The sequence below is a fragment of the Schistocerca cancellata genome, chromosome 1 (assembly GCF_023864275.1).
Source record: "Schistocerca cancellata isolate TAMUIC-IGC-003103 chromosome 1, iqSchCanc2.1, whole genome shotgun sequence".
Classification (NCBI taxonomy): Eukaryota; Metazoa; Arthropoda; class Insecta; order Orthoptera; family Acrididae; genus Schistocerca; species Schistocerca cancellata.
This window is the reverse complement of record NC_064626.1, coordinates 417240275-417262019: the sequence shown is the minus strand read 5'-3', so window position 1 is coordinate 417262019 and position 21745 is coordinate 417240275. Positions and strand designations below refer to the sequence as shown.

At 43.2% G+C, this 21745-nt stretch overlaps 1 protein-coding gene across 5 annotated transcripts in view; it reads left to right on the top strand.

The window, feature by feature from the left end:
- The window catches only part of LOC126175859 (uncharacterized), a 616100-nt gene that overhangs the window by 572200 nt on the left and 22155 nt on the right, over positions 1 to 21745 (top strand). Inside the window, exon 1 of one of the 5 annotated variants that reach the window (XM_049922912.1) lies at positions 13251 to 13290. The exons of 3 other annotated variants lie outside the window; for them this stretch is intronic. In XM_049922912.1, coding sequence (XP_049778869.1) covers positions 13268 to 13290 — 23 coding nt within the window. In that variant the 5' untranslated portion in view covers positions 13251 to 13267. Of the gene's footprint in view, positions 1 to 13250; positions 13339 to 21745 lie in introns of those variants that run through there. One more of the 5 variants, XM_049922902.1, reaches the window with a different exon arrangement.

Below are 21745 nucleotides of genomic sequence, written 5' to 3'. Positions count from 1 at the left end.
TTTGCTATTCTGTCAGCAAAATAGCTGAAGTTTCCCGGAATAGAGAGAATATAAAACGCAGTTCGGTAATAGTGAGGAAAGTGTTTCCGAAAAAGTTTGAGATTGTGACATGTAACATAAATTTCCTTAAAGTCGGTATTTTGTGATGATATTTGTCTTTAGTGTACCATTGTATGGAGTAAAACGTACACGACAAACGCTGCAGACAAGAAGAAAATAAAAGCCACAGAAGAATTGAGAAAGATGGATTGATCAGGTATCTAATGAAGAGATACTGAATCGAACTGAAGCTAAAATATCTTTATGGTGAAGTTAGGAAACGTACGATATTGCAGTGCTTGTATTGTTAAGAATGTTGCAAGCCACTGCGGCGACTACAGCTGTTATAAAATGGAAGAAATGTATTCGCAGTTGCGTATACAATCAATCAGCAGCTGTATAATGGAATGACAACAGTGAAAATTTGTGCTGGAACGGGACTCGAACACTTATTCCCGCTTTACTCTAATGGTCGCCGTAACCGTTTCGCGTATATGTGCGGGACTCACAGCCAAACGCAAACTTCCGTATGTCGTCGTTCATGCGTCACAACCTGTTCTCGTACACACGCATGTAATTTCTGTACAGGGCAGGACATTTTAATTGAAATTCGTTGCCCGGTATCTTCGGATAAGTACAATATTGCAGTGCTTTTGTTTTTAAGAATAACGATGCAGTGCTCCTAAGGACGTGCATTACATAATCTGAGTAGGAGTAGAGATTGTGCCGCTGGAACGACGACGTATGGGAGTCGGGGTCTGACCGTGAGTCGTGAGCGGGTAGCCAAAGCGCCTTAGGCGATCGCCCGCGTAAAGCGGGAAATCGGGCTTCGGGTCCTGCTTCGGCACAAACTTTCACTGTCGTCATTCCCTAGTACAGCTGATACTTGTTCGCATTCGCAACTGCGAATGCGTTTCATGAAGAATGAAGGCTGACTGGGCTCATCCTAAGGCTTCAATAAATAACGTGTTTGGTAATGGAGGGTGTAAAAATTATAGGAGAAGACCAAAACGTGACTTCATTACGAGTGACAGGTTTGAAATGGACTTGGGGTACAGTAGTTACCCAGATTCCAAGAGACATGGAAAATATTCGCTGATGAGCCAAAACATTATAACCACATGCTTAATAACTTGGTAGCCCGCGTTGGAACGAAATACATCACTGGTTCTGACTTGTCAAGCATCTGACAGTTTGTTAGTATGTTAGTGAGGGTATGTGGCATTAGATAGATGTCTAGGCACAGGTCATGTAATTCTCGTAAATAAAGGGCCGCTGATTTACGTACGCGTTGATGGAGATCCGATAGCGACCCGGACGTGTTCCATAGAATTTAAATTTACATCAGTCGAATTTGCTCGCCGAGACATGAACGTGAGTTAACTATAATGTTTCTAAAACCATTGTAGCACAGTTCTGGCTCCGAAACACAGACAATTGTAATACCGAAAGATGACATCGCCACCGGGGAAGACATCAAGCTTGAAGTGATACAGGTGTTTCGCAGCTGTCAGTGTGTCTTAGATTACTAGGTCCCATGCAAGCACAGGGGAATGGCTCCCATAGCATAATATTGCTCCCAGCAGCCTGCGTCCGTGGCGCTCTGCACGTTTTGAGCTGCCGTTTACCTCGATGGCGGCGTTTGTGGAGACGGCCATCGACGTAGTGTAGTAAAGATGTTAGGTGGTTGGTTAATTCAGCGGAGAGGACCAACCAGCGAGCTCGTCTTTCCCGTCTGATTAGGGAAGGATGGGGAAGGAAGTCTTCCGTGCCCTTTCACAGGAGCCATCCTCGCATTTACCTGAAGGGAAATCACGGAAAACCTAAACCAGGATGGCTGGACGCGGATCTGAACCGTCGACCTCCCGAATGCGAGTCCAGTGTGCTGTCCACTGCGCCACCTCGCTCGGTAGCAAAAATATGATTCACCCGAAGATACGACAAGTGTCCATTGATCGACGGTCAAATCCTGATAGTCACGTGCCCACTGCAATCGTAGCTGACAATGTCGTTGCGTTAACATGTGAAGGATGGTCTGCTGCAGAGGTCTACGTTCAACAATGTACGATGAACGATGTGCTCCGAAACACTTGCTCCTGCATCAGTATTGTGCTCTTTCGGCAGAGACGCCACAGATCACCATCTGTCCTACTTTATAGAGCAGACAAGCCTCCGAGCGCCCCGTTCTGTGAACACTCGTGGACGTTCAACCATTTGCGCGTAGTGGTAGTTTCACTTTCCTCCTACCTCCTTCCGTAGATGCTCACGATAGTAGCACGTGAACATTCGACTAGCTTCGCCGTTTACGAGATACTCGTTCACAGGCTGTGCATAATAATAATAATAATCTGCCCTTTGTTACAATCGCTTATCTGAATGGATGTCTCCATTTGCAACCCATATCTTCGCTAGGGTAATCCCCCGTCCGTGTCTATTATCGCGTCACGTGGCCGCATCACCACCAGGCAACATCCGAAGTCGCGGTGGACAGTACTCAAAAAGTTTTGGGTGATAATGAAGACTAGCGGCGGAAGTTGCATTGAACTTACATGAGGTCAGATAAGAACAGCCAATTATCGATACTATCTTTCGACATGCTACTTTTTGCTATAATTGTTCTGACGACGACCCATTACCTCCTGCCTTACGTGCCCTGTTTTCAATCAATCAGTTTCAACTTCTTTATTACTTCTCTGATTTCGAAAAAAAGAGGTAATGGGAACCTTGTATTTAGATTTCAGGTAAGAATAGTACCAGAATTTAGTAAAATATTTATTCTGATGTTATATTTTAAAGTTCGTGGAAACTGAAGTCCTCTCTGGCGAACTGAGAGAAATATTGCGTTGGCTTGAAATGACATTGAGCCCGCGGTGATGGTTACTTGTTTTGAAAATAGCTATCATGGAATTAAGCAAGTAGTCCATCGTCCGGTCTGCAAACTGGATGGACGTGGAAAGTCGAGCTCTACTGCTCTGTGTTGGCGTTGACTTCCTCGTGCCTAAAGGCAGACTGGGAACTGGTGTTGCTTTAGTAAATGGAGTGCGTCAGAGGAGACCATAGACGTTCAAGAACTTGGCTAGAAGACCTCCTTGCCAAGTGGCGGTGCTGGAGTGATCCCGGTAGCTACAAAGAAGGAGCCGGAGCGGAGGGGCGTCCTTTATCGGCAGCTGCTGCTGGCGTTGGCGACCGTCCTGTGGAAGGTTGTTTAGCTGTTGCACAATAACCCGCTCGCCACCTGCTGTGAAGAAGATTGTGTCCGTGGAGCACCGTTTTTCATTTCAGAGATGAGATTTAATGGCCCCGTTTAAATTTAGTATGTGTTCTTACTTGCTTTACCCAGCGGAATATTTTAATTTTCCAGTGGTTGTACTGATATTGACTTCCCTAAACAGTTCCGACGAAATCGTTATGTAAAATTATTCTAAAAACCTTCCCAACAGTACGAAATTCAATCGACACTCGAGCATCATCGTAGTGTTATGTAACCGCTGCAAGAAAAAATGCGGAGGTTACCATTTGCTTGTACGTGCTTTGCTTTTTTCAATCTCCTTCTTTGCTGACCTTCTTTGTGTACGTTCAATAACCCTTGTAGTCCTACTTGATGCGGGTCCCCCACACACTTGAGAAATGTTCTAGGTTGACTCTCACGAGTGTTTTGTGAGCAATCTCCTTTGCAGAATGATTGCTTTTCCCTAGTAATGTGCAAGTGAACCGAAGTCTGTCATCTGCTTTGTCTCTTTGTCTATGACTGAGCCTATGCGATCGTTCCATTTCATTTCCCTACAAATTGTTATACTTATGTACTTGCATGCGTTAACAGATTCCATTTGTGACCCACTAACTAGGGTGCTACATTTTTCGTTCTGTGAAGCACAGAATTGTACATTTCTGGATATTTAAAGCGAGTCACCAATCTTCGCAGCACTTCTAAATCTTATAAAGATTCGACTAAATATTTGCGCAGCTTTCTGCAGACAGTAATTCATTATAGATAACCACATCATCTCCGAAAAGTCTTAGGTTGCTATTAATATTGTCTGCAAGGTCATTAATGTACAACATGTAGAGCAATGTTCCCATGGCGCACCCTCGAAGTTAATTCTACGTCAGTTGATGACGCATCATCCAAGATAACATGCTACGTTCTCTCTGTCAAAAAATCCTCAATCCAGTCCCTGACATGCAGTACAATTCAAACGCTTTTGGGAAGTCAAGAAATACGGCATTTAAACATCTTGGGGTTGAAGCTCTTGTGCTCATGTTTGCTTACAAATAGATTTGTTTTTGGAGTGTGTCCGCCTTGATTAGAATACAGTTTTTTTTCTATTTCTTAGACCAGTTTCGCTAAAGTTTCAGCGACGCCAGCGTGTTTTTGTTTCTTATTGATCTTCTTACCAAATACTGTGGAATTCTTGGATTTTTTATGTTATTTAATGTAGTTGTTTTGATTTACAGTTCGTCGCTTTTTCTAGTTTCCACATCATCTTCACAGTAGAGGCCTCCGAAACAACTGCATTAAATAACATAAAATTCCACGAATTCTACAGCATGCCGTAAAAAGAAAATCTAAAAAACTCTGATGATGCAGTTATTTCGACGAAAAATGTCTGGGAAATAAAAAGAACAAGAAAAATTGTGTTTTGTTTAAGGCGGATCCTCTCCAAAAACAAATGCTCCATTTACCTGGCTGCATGGTCTTAGGATGTATTGTGAAAAAAAGTGCGAGATCGCTTTCAGATAATCGAGGTTTTCGAAACACACGCTTGCCGGATGCGACAGAAGATGGCTTACGCCGTCAGCGAATAAGTCTGCTGTCGGATCGGCGGGCTCGACCGTAAACTAGTTCGGCAGGCGGCGGAAAAGCGCGGAGTGGACCAGCCAGGCCTTGGAAAGCGCGCGCAACCACGCCGCCTACGGCGCCTGCCGCTGCCGTACAAGTCGTGCCCGCTCGTGCACGTAGGACGGACACCGCGTTATGTGGCTGGGGGCGGCATCCGCCCCCTCCTCGTTCTGCCGCTTCTCTGTCTGCCACTAGGAAACTTTCGAATGTCGCATGGGTAACAACTGTGGGGAAATGACAGCGGTATCACTGGACAACCGTTTATTACTGTTATTGGGGAAAAAAGAAATTTCTATCATCGCTGGACTAAAAGAAGTGATCGCTAAATAGGTCACATCCTGAAGCACCAAGCAGTCTTCAGTTTGGTAATGGAGGAGACAAAAGTCATGAGATAGCGGTACATCCTAACATCGTGTCGGACCCCCTTTTGCCCGGCGTAGTGCAGTAACTCGACTTGCCATGGATTCAACAATTTGTTGGAAGTATCCTGCAGAAATATTGAACAATGCTGCCTCTACAGCCGTCGATAATTGCGGAAGTGTTGTCGGTGCAGGACTTTGTGCACGAACTGACCTCTCGGTGATGTCCCCTCAAATATTCGATGATATTCATGTCGGGCGATCTGGGTGGCCATATCATTCGCCCGAATTGTCCAAAATTTTCGTCAAACCAGTCGCTAACAATTGTGGCCCGGTGACATGACATCGTTTTATTCGGAACATGAAGTCTGTGAATGGTTGCAAATCTTCTCCAAGCAGCCAAACATAACCATTTTCAATCAGTGATCGGTTCAGTTGGACCAGAGGACCGAGTTCATTCCGTGTAAACACAGCCCACACCTTATGCAACTGCCACCAGCTTGCACAGCGCCTTCTTGACAACTTGGGTCCATGGATTCGTGGGATACTATACTCGAACCCTACCATCAGCTATTACCAACTGAAATCGGCAGTCATTTGATCAGGGCACGGTTTACCAGTCGTTAATGGTCCAATCGACATGGTCATGAGCCTAGGAGAGGCACTGCAGGTGCGTCAGTGGTCTGCTGCCACAGTCCATTAAAGCCACATTTCGCTCCACTGTCCTAACGGATATGTTAATCGTACGTTCCACATTTCTACTGTTGTTTCAGACAATGTTGCTTGTCTGGTAGCACAGACAACTGTACGCGAACGCCGCTGATCTCGGTCGTTAAGTGAAGATCGTCGATCACTGCGTTGTCCATGGTGAGAGCTAGTACTTGAAATTTAGTATTCTAGACACACTGTTGACACTGTGGATAGCGAAATATTGAATTCCATAACGATTTCCGAAACGGAATGTCCCATGCATCTAGCTCCAACTACCATTCCACGTTCAGAGTCCATTAATTGCCGTCGTGCGGCCATGATCTCGTGAGAAACCTTTTCACATGAATCACCTGAGTTCTAATGACGGCTTCGTCAATGTGCTACGCTTTTATACGTTGTATACGCGACATTATGCCATTTGTATATGTTCATATCGCCATCCCATTACTTTTTGTCACCTCAGAGTGTAGTAAGGAGGTTCAAATGGATGTAGGTTGTAGTTGCCATGCAGAGCGCACGACGCTTGCACAGGATAGACTAGCGCGAAGAGCTGCCTCAAACCAGCCTACCTGTCTACGGTACTGAAGATCACGACGACAGCTCGGCAACACATTCGGAACCATAACGATTGACAATCTGGAGGAGAAATTCCCCGGAAAGCGCAGGCTAACAAAGGGAACTCCCTATCGCAACCCCTCAGATTTACTGGCAAGAGGGCGCAGTGGACAGCCCGTCGAAAACTGAACACAGATCAAGCATGAAAACAGGAAGAAAGTGCACTGAACTGTGGAAAAAAAAGCAAGATAGAAACAGTGATCCGCCCAATCAGAGGAAGTGCAGCATAGTGCAGCGTAAGTAATCGATGGCGTCGTAGTTAAGTGATTACGGTGCCAAGCGGGCGAGCCGTGTTCAGAACTCCTTCGTGCCAGTCTTTTTCCGGTTGTTCGGTGTATTCAGATTTGTATATGTGTCGTGCTGTAATGCCTGTTTGCAACAACGAGGTGTAAGGAAGGATGACAACGCGACAAGTCAACCGAATCTCCTCCGGAAAACACGTCTGGTGTGTCTTACACGTTATTAGTGACTACGTGTGTCTCATGATAAGAATCTCTCATCGACACATATAGCTTGTACGCCTGGTTAGTAAGTGAGATATGCCTCCTTGCCAGATTTAGGTGTTGGTATGAATGGGATTGTTACCACTCCCAAGAAAATAATAGAAACGTAATAGCTTATCACATAAGCCGCAACAAATGAATGCAACAGTTTCACAATCATACAGTTCCTCTGTGCTCTCTCAAAACATATATTTTTAACACGGTTTTGAAGTTGCGTTCCGTTCTGGAAGTTTTGACTCTTGAATTCCTTTGTTGTGACATAGTTTGCAAACGTTTATTTGTTGTTTTTATTTCTGTGAGACGTCTATGTGGTATTCCGCCTGCTCTTTCTATTCGTCACATTTACTTGCGACGGTGGTGTATTTTTCCACATGACTCATATTCTGTAACCAGTATGACAGCTGCGAAGACTACATGAAGAGAACAAATATTTGAATGACGGACGGTCAGTTCATGATGCTGAGGAAAAATAGAATTAAAAAAAAAAGGCACGAGGATGTACTGAATCCGGTGTATCCGTTTTGCAGTCTAACACCGTAACCACTTAATCACGGCGGCGTGGCTCTTCCACATTGCTCGATACTGCACTTATTAGGCTTGGACCGTTCACTATTTCTGTTTTGCCTTTTTTAACAGTCCAGCACACCTTCTTCCTGTTTTCATGCTTGATCTGTATTCAGTTTTTGTCAGGCTGTCCACTGGGCACTGTGCCATCTTACCACTAAATCTGAGGGGGGTGCGATGGGAAGTTTCCCTTGTAAGTATGAATCGCCGTTCCACAGAAAAATCGTGCGAGAAAGATCTATTGTCGCCAACTTTCTGACTACTTCAAGGACGGCAAGTTTGTACTACACTGCAGCTAGCTAATTAATGAAACACGTGAGTTTTGTTGTCTTGCGTGTCTTTTAACTCTTCTGGACAGAGAGAGAGAAAAAAAAAAGGTTGCGTTGGACATCCAATTTCACACATTTCGCTGTGTATATAACCAGGAGCGTTTGGAAACAGCCAAGTGCCTTTGTTTTTTAGTGTGTGGGAATGGTGTGGCGTTTGATATCTGTGTAGCGACTAATACAAATAGTCAGTCGATTGCTTATTTGTAAGATGCTACAGCGTGGTTTTTCTTTTTCAAATCGTTCCTGTGGGGTTCTGTGATTGCTTCTCGACTTTCGACGTGTGGTAGATCAGACAATGAAATGATGAATGTAACCTCGGTCACTTGATAGCGATTTTTACTAATGCAGTCGATTTGTACCTTGACGACAATGCTGACTGCTCCTTCCACATTTGTGTCAGTCGGTAAAGTGCAGCAACAGTGGGAGGTAGCTTTTGTTGCCTAGTGATTAGATTGAATGTCACACTAGTCATATTGAAGTGATGGTGTCACTGCGTATCAAACGTGGACAGTAATTTAGATAGAAGAAATGACAGCATAGTCAAGAAAGAGGAAGAGAATAGTGACCACTTTTGTTGGATTGTGTGTATGCTTTCGTGAATCATTTCTTTTTAGTGCAGGAAAGAGCTCGATGGCATCGTATTGACAAACCGTCCAACATTTGCCATACTTCTCCGAACTAAGCGATCTCGTAACCCAGTCAGTCAAAAAGTTTTGGACTTGGTTAATAAAAAAATAGAGAAGAGTTAAGATGGTGGTTTCAATGCTTCATGTGTTCTGAATACTCTCTCGCACAGAACGTTCATACAACTATGTGAAACTGTCAGAGAAGTTCTTCTTTGAGATGTTGTTCAATTGGCGCATCACATTTGCACGTTCTTCGCTCTTGGCGGACCGAAAGACCCTATCTGCACTTTGTCGTTTTGTGGTATTTGCCTACTGATAACAAGTCTCGTCACCTGTGATGATTTTTTCAGAAAATCATTGGCCTTGTTTTTCATTTCAGTCGAGTCACGGTAGGCGTCCACGTGTCCTTGTTTTTGTTCTGGAGGTAGCCTGTGCAGAAAAACTATGCTCACACTTTTCTCTTTTTCAAGGCGTTCTGGAGAATGTCTTGAACACGTGATTTAGAGACGTTCAGTTCGTTTCTCCATTGCGATTTGTGGCACAATAACGTTGAAGTACTACGGCTGCAGGTCCACTACGCCATGAGTTATACGTTTCGTTAACACAGTTAATCTTGTTTAAAATTCCACTTTCAGCTTCCCAAAACTAATAGCTAACCATGGCAGTGATAACAACAGACGACCAGCATAATATCACCTAGTGCACGGATCGGTGAGAAACGCAACTGTACAGCATTTGCGACCAGGCACGACAGTCGCCCTGGAACTGAACTCTACACTGCGTCAAACGCTGCACTAGCGACAGTGCTGCTGGCTTCGTCTTCGAGGTTTTCAACTTAGCGCGTTTCTTTTGTGACCAAGGCCGCCGAAATAAAAGGGACGATCGAGGTCTGTAAAAGGGACGATCGAGGTCTGTCGGTGCTCCCTCTCCTCTTGGCGCCCTAAGCCCGGACCTGTCCATGAATCGTGCCCCGTTCCAATCTAATTGTGGTTGGGGAGGGGGAAACACACAACATTGAAAACAAAGCGATGACGTTTTCGCAACATCAGCGACGCGACCTCAGTAGGAGACAGCGGCCGGAAATCGCACCAAAAGTCCGCCCACCAGGAGACAGGCTTCCGTAAAAGTCTTGCCTGAGCCAGCCACATTCCCGCTGAGCCGAGGGCGCGGAAGCGCGCCAGATCTCAAGGCAGTTCACCAGCAGACAGTGTAACCGCGCGTCAACTATCGGCTTGCTTTTCCCTTGCTGTGCTCTTTCTCCTCTCTTTGTAGTCCCAGTGTTCGATAACTCCTTAGTTTCAGCGTTTTATTTTTCAATGCTGTTTCTAGATTTGTGTCTGAGCAGAATGATGGTGTTCTAATGGGGTCTGAGCCGGTTGGTAATCCCTATCTTAAATAATATAAAATTTATTCATCTGAAAGGCACTTTTTATCAGGAACTATTGGGAACAAAATTTTGTAAAAAAAAAAAAAAAAAAAAAAAAAAAAAGAACATGGCTTGTAGTTTACACATTTCTAACCACGTTAACAGGAATAGTTCTGAAAATAGTGATTAGTTTTAAGATAATAATTAGTTTTGTAAAAGTAAACATTAATAATCTGTCTACATTATCTATATAGACAAGGCTCTAATTTCTTTGAGATTTACAAAATGGGACAACTTTTGTGTTAAAATATCCGCAATATTCAAATTAGTATATCCTGTAATTTTGAACACATTCTGGCAAGTAAAAGCTGGGGGAAAGTGCACTTTATTCTTAAAAAATGCAACTTACGGGAAACAGCCATTAAAGTTGCCAGTGCATCCCAGCTCCTTAAAATGGATTGTCTTCATCCTCTTCCTGTCCTTTACCTGCTCCTCTGCATTGTCTTGTCCTTGTTTCAAGGTCTCTAACAGCTCTATCAGGTGCCCTCACTTTTCTTTATGTAAATTCAACATTTGTTTCACTGTGAAGCGAGTAACAGTTTGTAGCAGGTAGCAGTCTTTTTCGGGGCTTCACACCTTGCAACATTTCCTTCAGTAAACGTTGCCACTGCATCAAAGACACCACAATACAGTGTACCAATTGACACAAACACTATCTTGGGAATTCTGGTTCGTATTACGTTGTTGCTGGATTCTTTAGGATTCTGGGTGCAACCATGAAGACATTTTTCAGTAATCTTACATGTGACAAATCTGTGAATGTTTCTTTCAATAACTCCACTATGGGAAAAGATATAGCTGGTTTGTGAATAAATTTTTGACCATTTTGCTGTTTTTTGTTGTATTTGCACCATGAATCGCTTTCTGGGGGCCATAGGCCATAAATAGGTTTATCGTCTGCTGAAGAGAAGTGAAACAAAACTGGTAATACAACTTATCACATTTCGCCTGATGGCCATGATAGGTTCTCTGAGTCTATTCTTACCATCTAACCCTCTGCCATCTTCTAATTTCTCTCCTTGTATGAAATTCTCAATCCTCGCAGCCTCATACCCATTTGCTTTTATACATGAACTATGCACTCCAGTTTAGTGATAGTTACATTCTCTCCATGTGGCTTCGCTTTCACAGCTGCTTTCAAAGTTTTTAAATCCCTATCTCCTAAGTAACTGACGAATCTTCAGCTGTTCACCACATTCTTGGAAAATGGTCATGCCCTTGCCGTGTTTTTTGTTAAATTCTTTTTTTTAATGAATGAATAGTCCAGAATATATATATATATATATATATATATATATATATATATATATGTGTGTGTGTGTGTGTGTGTGTGTGTGTGTGTGTGTGTGTGTGTGTGTGTTATATATCACTGGAAAGTGGAAATTCCATAGATTAAGATCAATGAAAAATTGGGAATTTTCAATATTTCATTGAGAACCGGACGCAATGATTTCCATTTACAGGTTTACGGAGTCAGTAGTGCCGTGCTGATATTGTAGTTGATTAGTTAGTAGACGCGTGAACTGCTACTGCTTAATGTGCTAGATTTCCCGAACAAAAACAATTTTTTGAAGCTCTGGGACCGGCTAGAAATAATGAATCAAGCCGGAACTCGAACACTGAGCTGTCAACACGCAGTGCTCTACCTTGCAGTTCTCTGAGCAAACGTCACGGCAAGATGCTGAGGTTCATTGAATGGCCGCCTCTGTAATGCAGGATTTTTCTTTGGCCATGAGTGTACTGAAAAACAATGTGTTATTCACGCGTGAAAACATAGCAGTGTAACTTATTATCGTAAGGTTTAGAACTTTCTCAGTGTGATCAAGTAGTTTAACAAATGGAGAGGAGATAGGTACATAATATATACTCTCCAAATAGAGGCGATCAGAGTTGGGGCACCACGGTAGTGCAGTGGTCTTGTACTATTATAACTGGCATATCGGCCGTACGTGAGGAACTGTAGAGAAACATGTACGTGGCAAGTGTTTAATCACCGGCGTGAGTGATAAATATATGAACCATTAAGTTTTGTTGTTGGTGTATACCTATATCTTGAATGATATCCTGATTCTCTTCCACGCTCATTGATGATGTTTGTCATTAGCCGGGAAGGTAATCCGAAACGCGGTGTTTGGATTGGTCTTACTTGTGCTGATGATGGAAACTGGTGCAGTATGTTTAGGAACATTCTCTTGGCCTACCGACAAGACTTCTTTGGTCCGTATACGACTTAACGTCTGTCCCATCGTGAGATGTCAGAGAAGAGACTCGAGAGAAACATCCTGTGAAATCTATTACTGCGTGTTTAAAAAATTTGAAGCTATATTAGAAAGGACGTAAGATGTTTCTCTGGAAGAACATCATATGGTTTGTCATGGTTTCTGCTCCTGTGCGACGAACAAATCACTATCAACAACACTGCATGCCCTCGCTTTATTCGAAACAGCCGAGGGGCTTGGGATTTAATCAGTGACCCAGAAATGTAGTCCGGTGGTCGGGAACGGAACGCTGATATTTGCCCTCCCTACTTTCTGTCCAAATGCAAATTACGAATATCCTTTCAGTTATTTGCATTGGAACAGGCTCACTCTGCGGCAGTGAATAGGGTACTGCAACAGTTTAATAATTTCACATAATTGAAAGATCATTGTAAAGGAATGAGAGAGGTGGTCGAGGGAAAAAAGGTATTCTGGATTTTTATCATCTCGTCGACACAGAGCTGGAAGAGACGGAGCGTCATTTCGGATTTAATAGGAATTGGGAAGGAAATCAGCTTCAGCCGAATATCCCGGTTATTTGCATGAAATGAAGTACCGAAACCACAGAATAACCAAACCAAGGATTTGAATTCCAGTCCTTCCGGATATAGGACCGATCTCTGTCTCCGTTCTAGTACCGACGCGATCGGCTGCTGAAGCGGGATTAGCTGCGGTTGCCAACATGCGGCATTGGCAAGTGAAGTAAAGTGAGTTCGTTTAGTGCCGGCGGGCGTGCGTTAGCCGCGGCGTCTCCCGTCGGAATGAGTGCCGAAGGGTCTTGTCGCGGAATGCCGGTGTGCGCCGGCCGCCATATTAGGCGTCGCAGCCGCCGTCCCACACATGGGACGGCTGCGCTGAATAAGGCCGAGCGGGGCCCCTACCCCGGCGACGCTCCCCCCTCCTCCGCCTCCTCCCCCACCCGCACACGCGGAGGCGGCAGGCGTCGGCGTCGCGACGGGCGCGCGCTCAGTGCCGGCAGAACCTGCGCCCAGGGAGCATGGGTCGCGAGAACAGCAACAGGTCAGTGGGCGTGCGCCAGCTCTGGCGCTCCGTCGCCGCCGCCTTTAGGTAAACAAGCCAGCGTGGGCGGTCCCCGCGCGCTCTCTGCCTGCCCGTCTGTGCCTGCTCTCAGCTGTGCCTGCACCTGAGCGCTCTACCCCTCTCGCACGTGTGATTCTGAAGTGTTGCAGCAGTGATTGAGTGATTGTGTTGTGCTGAATCATCGACGTCGCAGCTTGTCGTGCTACGCTGCACGTCGGTGTTTTGACGGTGTGTGTCTTAACAGTGAATCGTCTTTCTCTGTTGTACTGGTGCCACACAAATATTCCACAGACGTGCTGCTTGTCGCTAAATTGTGGTGTGGTTTTCATTAGTGAGGACAAACAGCAACACAGTGCGTCTTATTTTTCGAAGACACTCTTTCGAGTTAAGGCTGTAGAAAATTAGCCATCTGAAAAAAGCACATCTCCGTGTTCCACACGTTTTTGATTACAGAAGGAAAAGTAGCACAGTCTCGGCTCTATTCAGTGATGCATATAGCGAATATTTTCATACATCGGTAGTGTATTCATAATCAGCGAAATATTACCCGACATGGCAGTGAGATATTATTCACACTTCATTCTCTGTGCCCTACACTATTCGAAGATGTACCTGTTTTAGTACTTTATATAAGTGCCGTGTGCATAGATCTTCATCTGTAATTCGTGAACTACTGTGCGGTGTTTGTAGAAATTTCATAGTAAGTTATTGAAATGGTTCAAATGGCTCTGAGCACTATGGGACTTAACTTCTGAGGTCATCAGTCCCCTAGAACTTAGAACTACTTAAACCTAACTAACCTAAGGACATCACACACATCCATGCCCGAGGCAGGATTCGAACCTGCGACCATAGCTGTCGCGCGGTTCCAGACTGTAGCACCTAGAACCGCTCGGCCACTCCGGCCGGCGGGTAAGCTATTATTATTATTATTATTGTCATTGTCTCCCCCCTTCCTCCCCCCCCCCCTCCTCCTGCACCCTTTTGTGGCACTCATGGTTGGTTAGCGGAAATGACTGTCCATATGCGTCCTTAGAAATCTGAATTTCTCTACTTGTTCTGTCCTCGTAAGTACATGAGAATGTACTTGGTCACGAACCTGAGTAATGCGATGTCTTATTTTTACTGTTTTAACTCTAGGTATTGAATTTCGACTGAAACGAGGCCATATCTTAGGCTGTACGCTACAGTACCCAGAAAGTCGCAGCCTAAATCCATTCCACGGCTTGACAGTTTCTTTCTTGCCTTCATATATAGCGAGCAATAGTAAACACTTCGAGTTTGTGGAAGCCTCTTAAAAGGTTTCGTTAACGCTGTGATCGCGATTTTTGCATATAGATTTCTGTTCTATTGCTCAGTGATAATAGGCTTAGCACGTGTTACGACGAGCTTGATGGGATAGTGCGTGGAGGACGAATCGGCTATCCTTTGGCGCTCAGCTTTACAAAAATCGTTCGTCTCGTTATCACCTGGTGTTGAAATTAGTTGCTGTACATTTTTTAGCAATTTTGCATGTCTTCAGTGTTAATTGGAATGACATTTATAAAGATTGATACTCACTGCAGATTCCAAGGTACACCACCTGTGGAACTGAATTACTGGTGGCTCGGTACATCACCTGTGGAATTGAATTCCTGGTGACTATTCAGCCTCACCATCGGGCGATCGTGATTCCAAGGTACACAACCTGTGGAATTGAATTACTGGTGGCTCGTCGGCTTCTCACCATCGGGCGATAGCGCAGGCGCCAACCACCAGCAGCTTTCACAGTCATGTGGAAAATTAAATATTTTAATAATAATGAACGGCATACTAATCAGTCAAACTTAGCATATACAGAGTAACATTTTCAAGTTGTAGTTCCAAAGTAGCTAAGCTGATGTAGCAAAGAAATATTTGAGTGATATCAATTATATCTCTGTCGAAGGGTAAGGAAAAGACACTGCACTAAGTTGTGCAGAGGCGATCACAGTGTAGAAGTGGCACTCAAAAACTAACACGCGCATTAAGGATCCAGGAGTTTCTGGATGTGAGATCCCGCGATTCATTAATCGTGATTGGAAAACATTGTAAAATCTGATTCGCCCAGATGCATCAGATTTCTACCTCTAAATGCAGCGCACAAAGTGTCAGATGATGTGTAATCTTCGTGTTTTCTGTTGGGCAAGTAGTGGAAGACGTTTTGGCGAAGAAGTGTTTCACTTTTCTGATGACAGGTGAAACGGAAGTAGATGGTCTACAGCTTATAAAAATGCATAGATAGTGAACAGTAATCTTTTTTGATGGTGATAGGATCGATGAAAGACAGAAACGAAAGAATGTTTTAGATTCCATAGAAAGCTACTGATTTATTCATGCTCTTGATTGGTAATTCAATACGAATAATTACATGACGAATAGTCATTTATTTATTTTTTCAACCTATGAACGTGGACGAGTCGCCTGCAAGTATTCATGTTACACAGAACTTTTTAGAATTTTAGCTTTTGTAATCACTGCCAACTTGGCCTTCTCCTAATGTCGGGGTAATTAATTGTGTGCCTGTAAATGGGATAGAGTCGCATTTTCGGAATTTACGTAGTACTGTGTCGTATTCAATTTTGTCTCCGACTTGTAATATATACAGTGTTGGGTGTTTCTGAAACCAAGAGGTGTACGCAAGTGTTCCATCGTTACACTGCTTTGCATAATATGGAGAGCGACGGTTCAAACCCACGTCCGGCTCTGGATTTTGAGAAACACTCGGGTGCTCATAAATTTTAGTTGGCGTCGTCTCCCATGATCGAAATTTGGACTAATACCTTCAGTTTCTGCGCTAACATTTTTGACTCAGCATTGAAGTTGGCTTCTGTAGGGTAGAGACGAGGAGGGCATAACAATGAGGAATGCTTGGGATTGTCATCTGCCGGAGCCGCCATCTCTGTCGAGCTCTTCATTGTTGTTTGAAGATGTTGCGTACGCGCAAGTCGAGTTATTGCGGTAGAAAATTTTTAGCCTGGGAGACAAACATCGCGCACGGCGTTCCAGGTTCTCGCGGTGTGGCCACAAATTGACAGCTTTAGTCGACTGCCGCCGATTATTTATAGAGGTGCGCTAAGGCTACGGTGGGTGGGGCCCGCTACCAGCCGTGGCGCTGTAGAGAACTGGCCGCGCGCGAAGTGCAATTATACAGCTGCCGGTGCTGGGCTTGAGCGCGACTCCGACAGCTCTAGCAGTTGACGTCACAACCCTAGAAATCTCGGGCTTTGCTCGAGCTTTCGACTTCTACTGGTTCTGTCCCCGCGTCGTTCCCAAGGGCTGTTCGTGTGCTGTGGATTTAAATAACAAAATTAATTTTGTACCGTAGACTGCAATATCTTTTAATGGAGCATGTCATCTGTAAACAGCAACAAATAAATGAATAAGGAATATGCGTATCACGATTCACTTTCTCGAGCATTCATTCGCCCACGATCGGGCCCAACGAGATATACGGGCCCTGCAACGAAAGCATGGGCCTCATCCACGACCGAGCGATATATGCTGATACTACTCCACGACTGATCACGCCACTAAAATTTAAATCGCGATCGCAGTTACAGCCATTTTAAAGTGACGTATGTGGTTTATTAGCCATTCAATTCTTGCTTCATTTTTCTCCTTGTTTCACCTCAACGTTACCATCTTGTTTTCAGTCTGATTAGTTAGTTAGTCACAGATTCCATAAATCATTTGAATTATTCTTTTGTTGAAATGATGTGAAACAAATCAGTAACTGGTAGTTTTCTTGTACTTCATTCTAGTATGTGATCAGGAATCGAAATGCATATTTGCGAACTGACAACCAATTAAAACATTATGTAATGTTTTTGATGGACAACACTTTTGCCTTTGGATGTGAGCTTTACTAACAAATTACCATAAATGTTTATGTACCATACACACCGTATGATAAATCTTCGTGCAAATTAGCGTAAATACAATAGAAGTTTGGGAGCTGGTATGACTTAATAGTATTTCCTTCTGTGTCCGACGAAATTATCAGATTTCAAGCGGAGCTGCAACTTGTTTTTGAGGTTTGTTCGTAGTTGCTTGCAGTGTCACTGTGCGAGCCAAACGTCACGTGACTGTTATAGGAGCCCATGCTGTTGAATCAAGTTTTGTGGTGTATTGGGGAGTCTCGAGCTCGTTCAACACGAATATCATTTGCCCAGTTGTGTACTCGACTTGCAATACTGTAAGCTCTGGCAGTTAGTACACATTGTCTTAATCGTTGCAGGAAGAAGAGCCTGTGAGAGCATGCACATGTGAACTTTAATCCAGAAGAATGGGGCATTCGTGTCAGTTCAGGCAATTTTTTTATTTCTTCATCAAGCTTATGGGCAATTCCTTCTTCCATATCTATGTAACTGCAGAACTGCCAATTTTTAAAAACAGGACTCTCTTCAAGTATTCCTTAGGAGTATGATGAAACGTCTTGAGAAATTTTATGCTATGTCTGAAATGTGCTGTGCCAATTCATGAAGATTGCTAACTGGATGCCGGTATGAAAATACACTACTGGCTATTAAAATTGCTACACCAAGAAGAAATGCAGATGATAAACGGGTATTCATCGGACAAATGTACTAGAATTGACATGTGATTACATTTTCACACAGTTTCGGTGCAGAGATCCTGAGAAGTCAGTACCCAGAACAACCACCTCTGGCCATAATAACGGCCTTGATACGCCTGGGCATTGAGTCAAACAGAGCCTGGATGGTGTGTGCAGGTACAGCTGCCCATGCAGCTTCAACACGATACCACAGTTCACCAAGAGTAGTGGCTGGCGTATTGTGACGAGCCAGTTGCTCGGCCACCATTGGCCAAACTTTTTCAATTGGTGAGATATCTGGAGAATGTGCTGGCCAGGGCAGCAGTCGAACATTTTCTGTATCCAGAAAGGCCCGTACAGGACCTGCAACATGCGGTCGTGCATTATCCTGCTGAAATGTAGGGTTTCGCAGAGATCGAATGAAGGGTAGAGCCACGGGTCGTAACACATCTGAAACGTAACGTCCACTGTTCAAAGTGCCGTCAATGCGAAAAAGACGTGTAACCAATGGCACCCCATACCATTATGCCGGGTGATACGCCAGTATGGCGATGACGAATACACGCTTCCAATGTGCGTTCACCATGATGTCGCCAAACACGGATGCGACCATCATGATGCTGTAAACAGAACCTGGATTCATGCGAAAAATGACGTTTTGCCATTCGTGCACCCAGGTTTGTTGTTGAGTACACCATCACAGGCACTCCTGTCTGTCATGCGGCGTCAAGGGTAGCCACAGCCATGGTCTCCGAGCTGATAGTCCATGCTGCTGCAAATGTCATTGAACTCTTCATGCATATGGTTGTTGTCATGCAAACGTCCCCACCTGTTCATCCCGGGATCGAGGCGTGGCTGCAATTACCCTCCTGAACCCACCGATTCCACATTCTGCTAACAGTCATTAGATCTCGACCAACGGGAGCAGCAGTGTTGCGATACGATAAACCCTAATCGCAATAGGCTACAATTCGACCTTTATCAAACTTGTAAACATGGTGGTACACATTTCTCCTCCTTACACGAGGCATCACAACAATGTTTCACCAGGCAAAGCTGGTCAAATGCTGTTTGTGTATGAGAAATCGGTTGGAAACTTTCCTCATGTCAGCACGGTGTAGGTGTCACCACCGGCGTCAACCTTGTGTGAATGCTCTGAAAAGCTAATCATTTGCATATCACAGCATCTTCTTCCTGTCGGTTAAATTTCACATCAGTAGCATGTCATCTTCGTGGTGTAGCAATTTTAATGGCCAGTACTGTATATGCCATCCCTTCATGTCTCTTATGTGCTCCCTAGGTGACAAATCAGGGGACTGGGGAGACCAGTCAAGAATCTGTATATTCCGCAAGGCGTTTGTGGTATGAACTGCAGTGTGTTGTCTTTCATTACTTCACTGCAATATCCCATCTGATATCCTGACCATGAAAGCAGAGATTACCACTTTCCACTGATGAGCGTTGGACATTTAGTAAATAAGTCCTGTTATCATATCTAATAGCTCCACACACCATTATTCCAGGAATTGGAGAGATACTTGACCTTTCACCTAATTGACTGTGGATACGTTGGCCTCAATCACTCTGCCTCAGACAGAAGTGACACTCAACACTGAACACCACTGAATGCTGCTCAGTGTCATAGTTGACCCTTGCTACACACCATGAAAGTATCTGTTACCTGTGGATGGTGTCATATTGTCATTCATCTTTTCGTCATAGCCAGGTGCGTAATCCACCAATCTTGTTGCCCTGGATGGAACTGTACCTATTCTTCATGCCCTGATATCTTCCTGAGTGCATCTCACTACCACTCATTCTATTGTCATTACAGTATAATCTTTCAGTATGATGCTTCCATGTGCCTCATTCCAACAAGTCAAGCTTTCTCAACATATGAAAGCTGTTGATAAGTAGCATGTCAACATCCTGGGCATGCCATCTTGCTATCTCAACCTGAAAAAACATTAGGCACTCCCAGTAGCCATCATGTACTCAAACCTTCCTTCATCTTTATGAATGGCTTGTTTTGTGCACTGAAAATAAGCTCGCATAAGGACGTCATTTTAACTAGCATATTGCACAGGCATGGAAATACTAGAGTATCGTTTTGGTAGCATTGGTAAAGGTGTTCATAGTGTACTGCGTGCCATTTCTGTCTGTTTATATTTGCAGTTTGGATTCAAGGGACTCATTTAAAATTGTTAGATGTAAGTATGACATATGGAAAAATATTTGAAATTTCTTGCAGATTGTATTTCTTGGGACTCTACTAATGATTTTTTGCTGGAGACCCTATCTGACAGGTGATAATATGAGAAGCAGCACTTGTTGTGCGTACTGATAAGTCAGTAAGAGGTCTTTGACTTATGTCCTGTGTCAATGTTTAGTAGCAACAGTGGATGCACTAAAAATAAAGAAAATAATTTGAGTGCCGGAATACATTTGCTATGAATGATGCTTCATTGAGAAACAGAACATATGGAATACATCTCCATCAGTCACTTGTTTGTTTCTGTATAGTCACTTATGATGAGTGAATGACAAGGATATTTGTGGTGTAATACAAACATATAAACTGCCAGATGTAGCACAAAGTTTAATGACTTTTTATTGAATACTGCTAGAAAACATTTTGGGTATCATGAATTGGTACTGCTATGTATGTTTTGTATGTTTACTGAGACATTTATATGCATTATAGCTTTTTCAGGAATAAATTAGTACACTAATACTACAAAAGTGTGAATCAAATTTTGAAGACTTATCCTGTAAATAACAGACATAATCTTCATTTGAAGATTTATTTCCTTTCGACATGCTCAGTACAACAGCACTGAGAATTGTTGATTTGCCATCTACCACTATAATCATTGCTAACAATATGTTATTTACAGCAGTAAATGGTTAAGACGGGTAAAAAATTAGAATAAATTATTCAAATAGTTTTGGATCTATTTTCAGAGGCGATATCTAAAATCTTTGCACTAGTACTTAACAGTTCCGTGACATTCTGTGTGGCTGAAATGAGACTCATAATTTCAGGAAATGATGAATTAATAAGTATGTTGTGACGCATAGAAAAATCGATGCACAGGTTTAATCTTGGATGATTTGAAACATAACTCTATGAACTGAGTACTCAACACAAAGGCTTTAACTGACTCCTGTTGTCAAAGAACAATCATTGTGAACAACACTGAAAAAAGTGTTACACATCAAGAGAAAGGTACAAACACAGAGCAATGTCACCATTGTGTTCAGTAGTAATGCAATTAAAAATGTTAAACAGTAAGTAAATATAAAGGGAACAAACCAAAAACATAACACTAAACTTTTTTTAAAAAAAACAGTGTGTATGTAATAAGTTAAATTAAGTCTCAAGAAAATAAAATTAGTATGTGACAAGAGTGCTGCCTTAGTCCCATGTCCTCCACTTTACAAAACAAAGACAAAAGCTTAATCTGTTGGAAGCCTTGGAAATCAACAAACAATCTGGCCCACAGTCCTGATTTAATATTGAATGACCAAACACAGCTTAATACTTCCTCTCTTCTAAATTTCAGTTAATTCTCTATTCCCTTATTCCCTATTTTTCCAATATCTGTTTATTTATTTATTTTGATTCCTTGTGCTTCATATCTTATGTTGCTACAATTGCCAGTGCTGCATTTTATTCTTGTTTCTCTATCATCTCCTGTATGTAATACCTCTTCAAGCTATTCTTCAGCACTCTTGTCATATGCTAATTTTACTGTATTGGGACTGTTAATTTAATTTATATAGGCACTGTTTTTTAGTTTAGTTTTAATGTTTTTCTGGTTCATTCCCTATAAATTTTTTTACTATTGAAGTTTA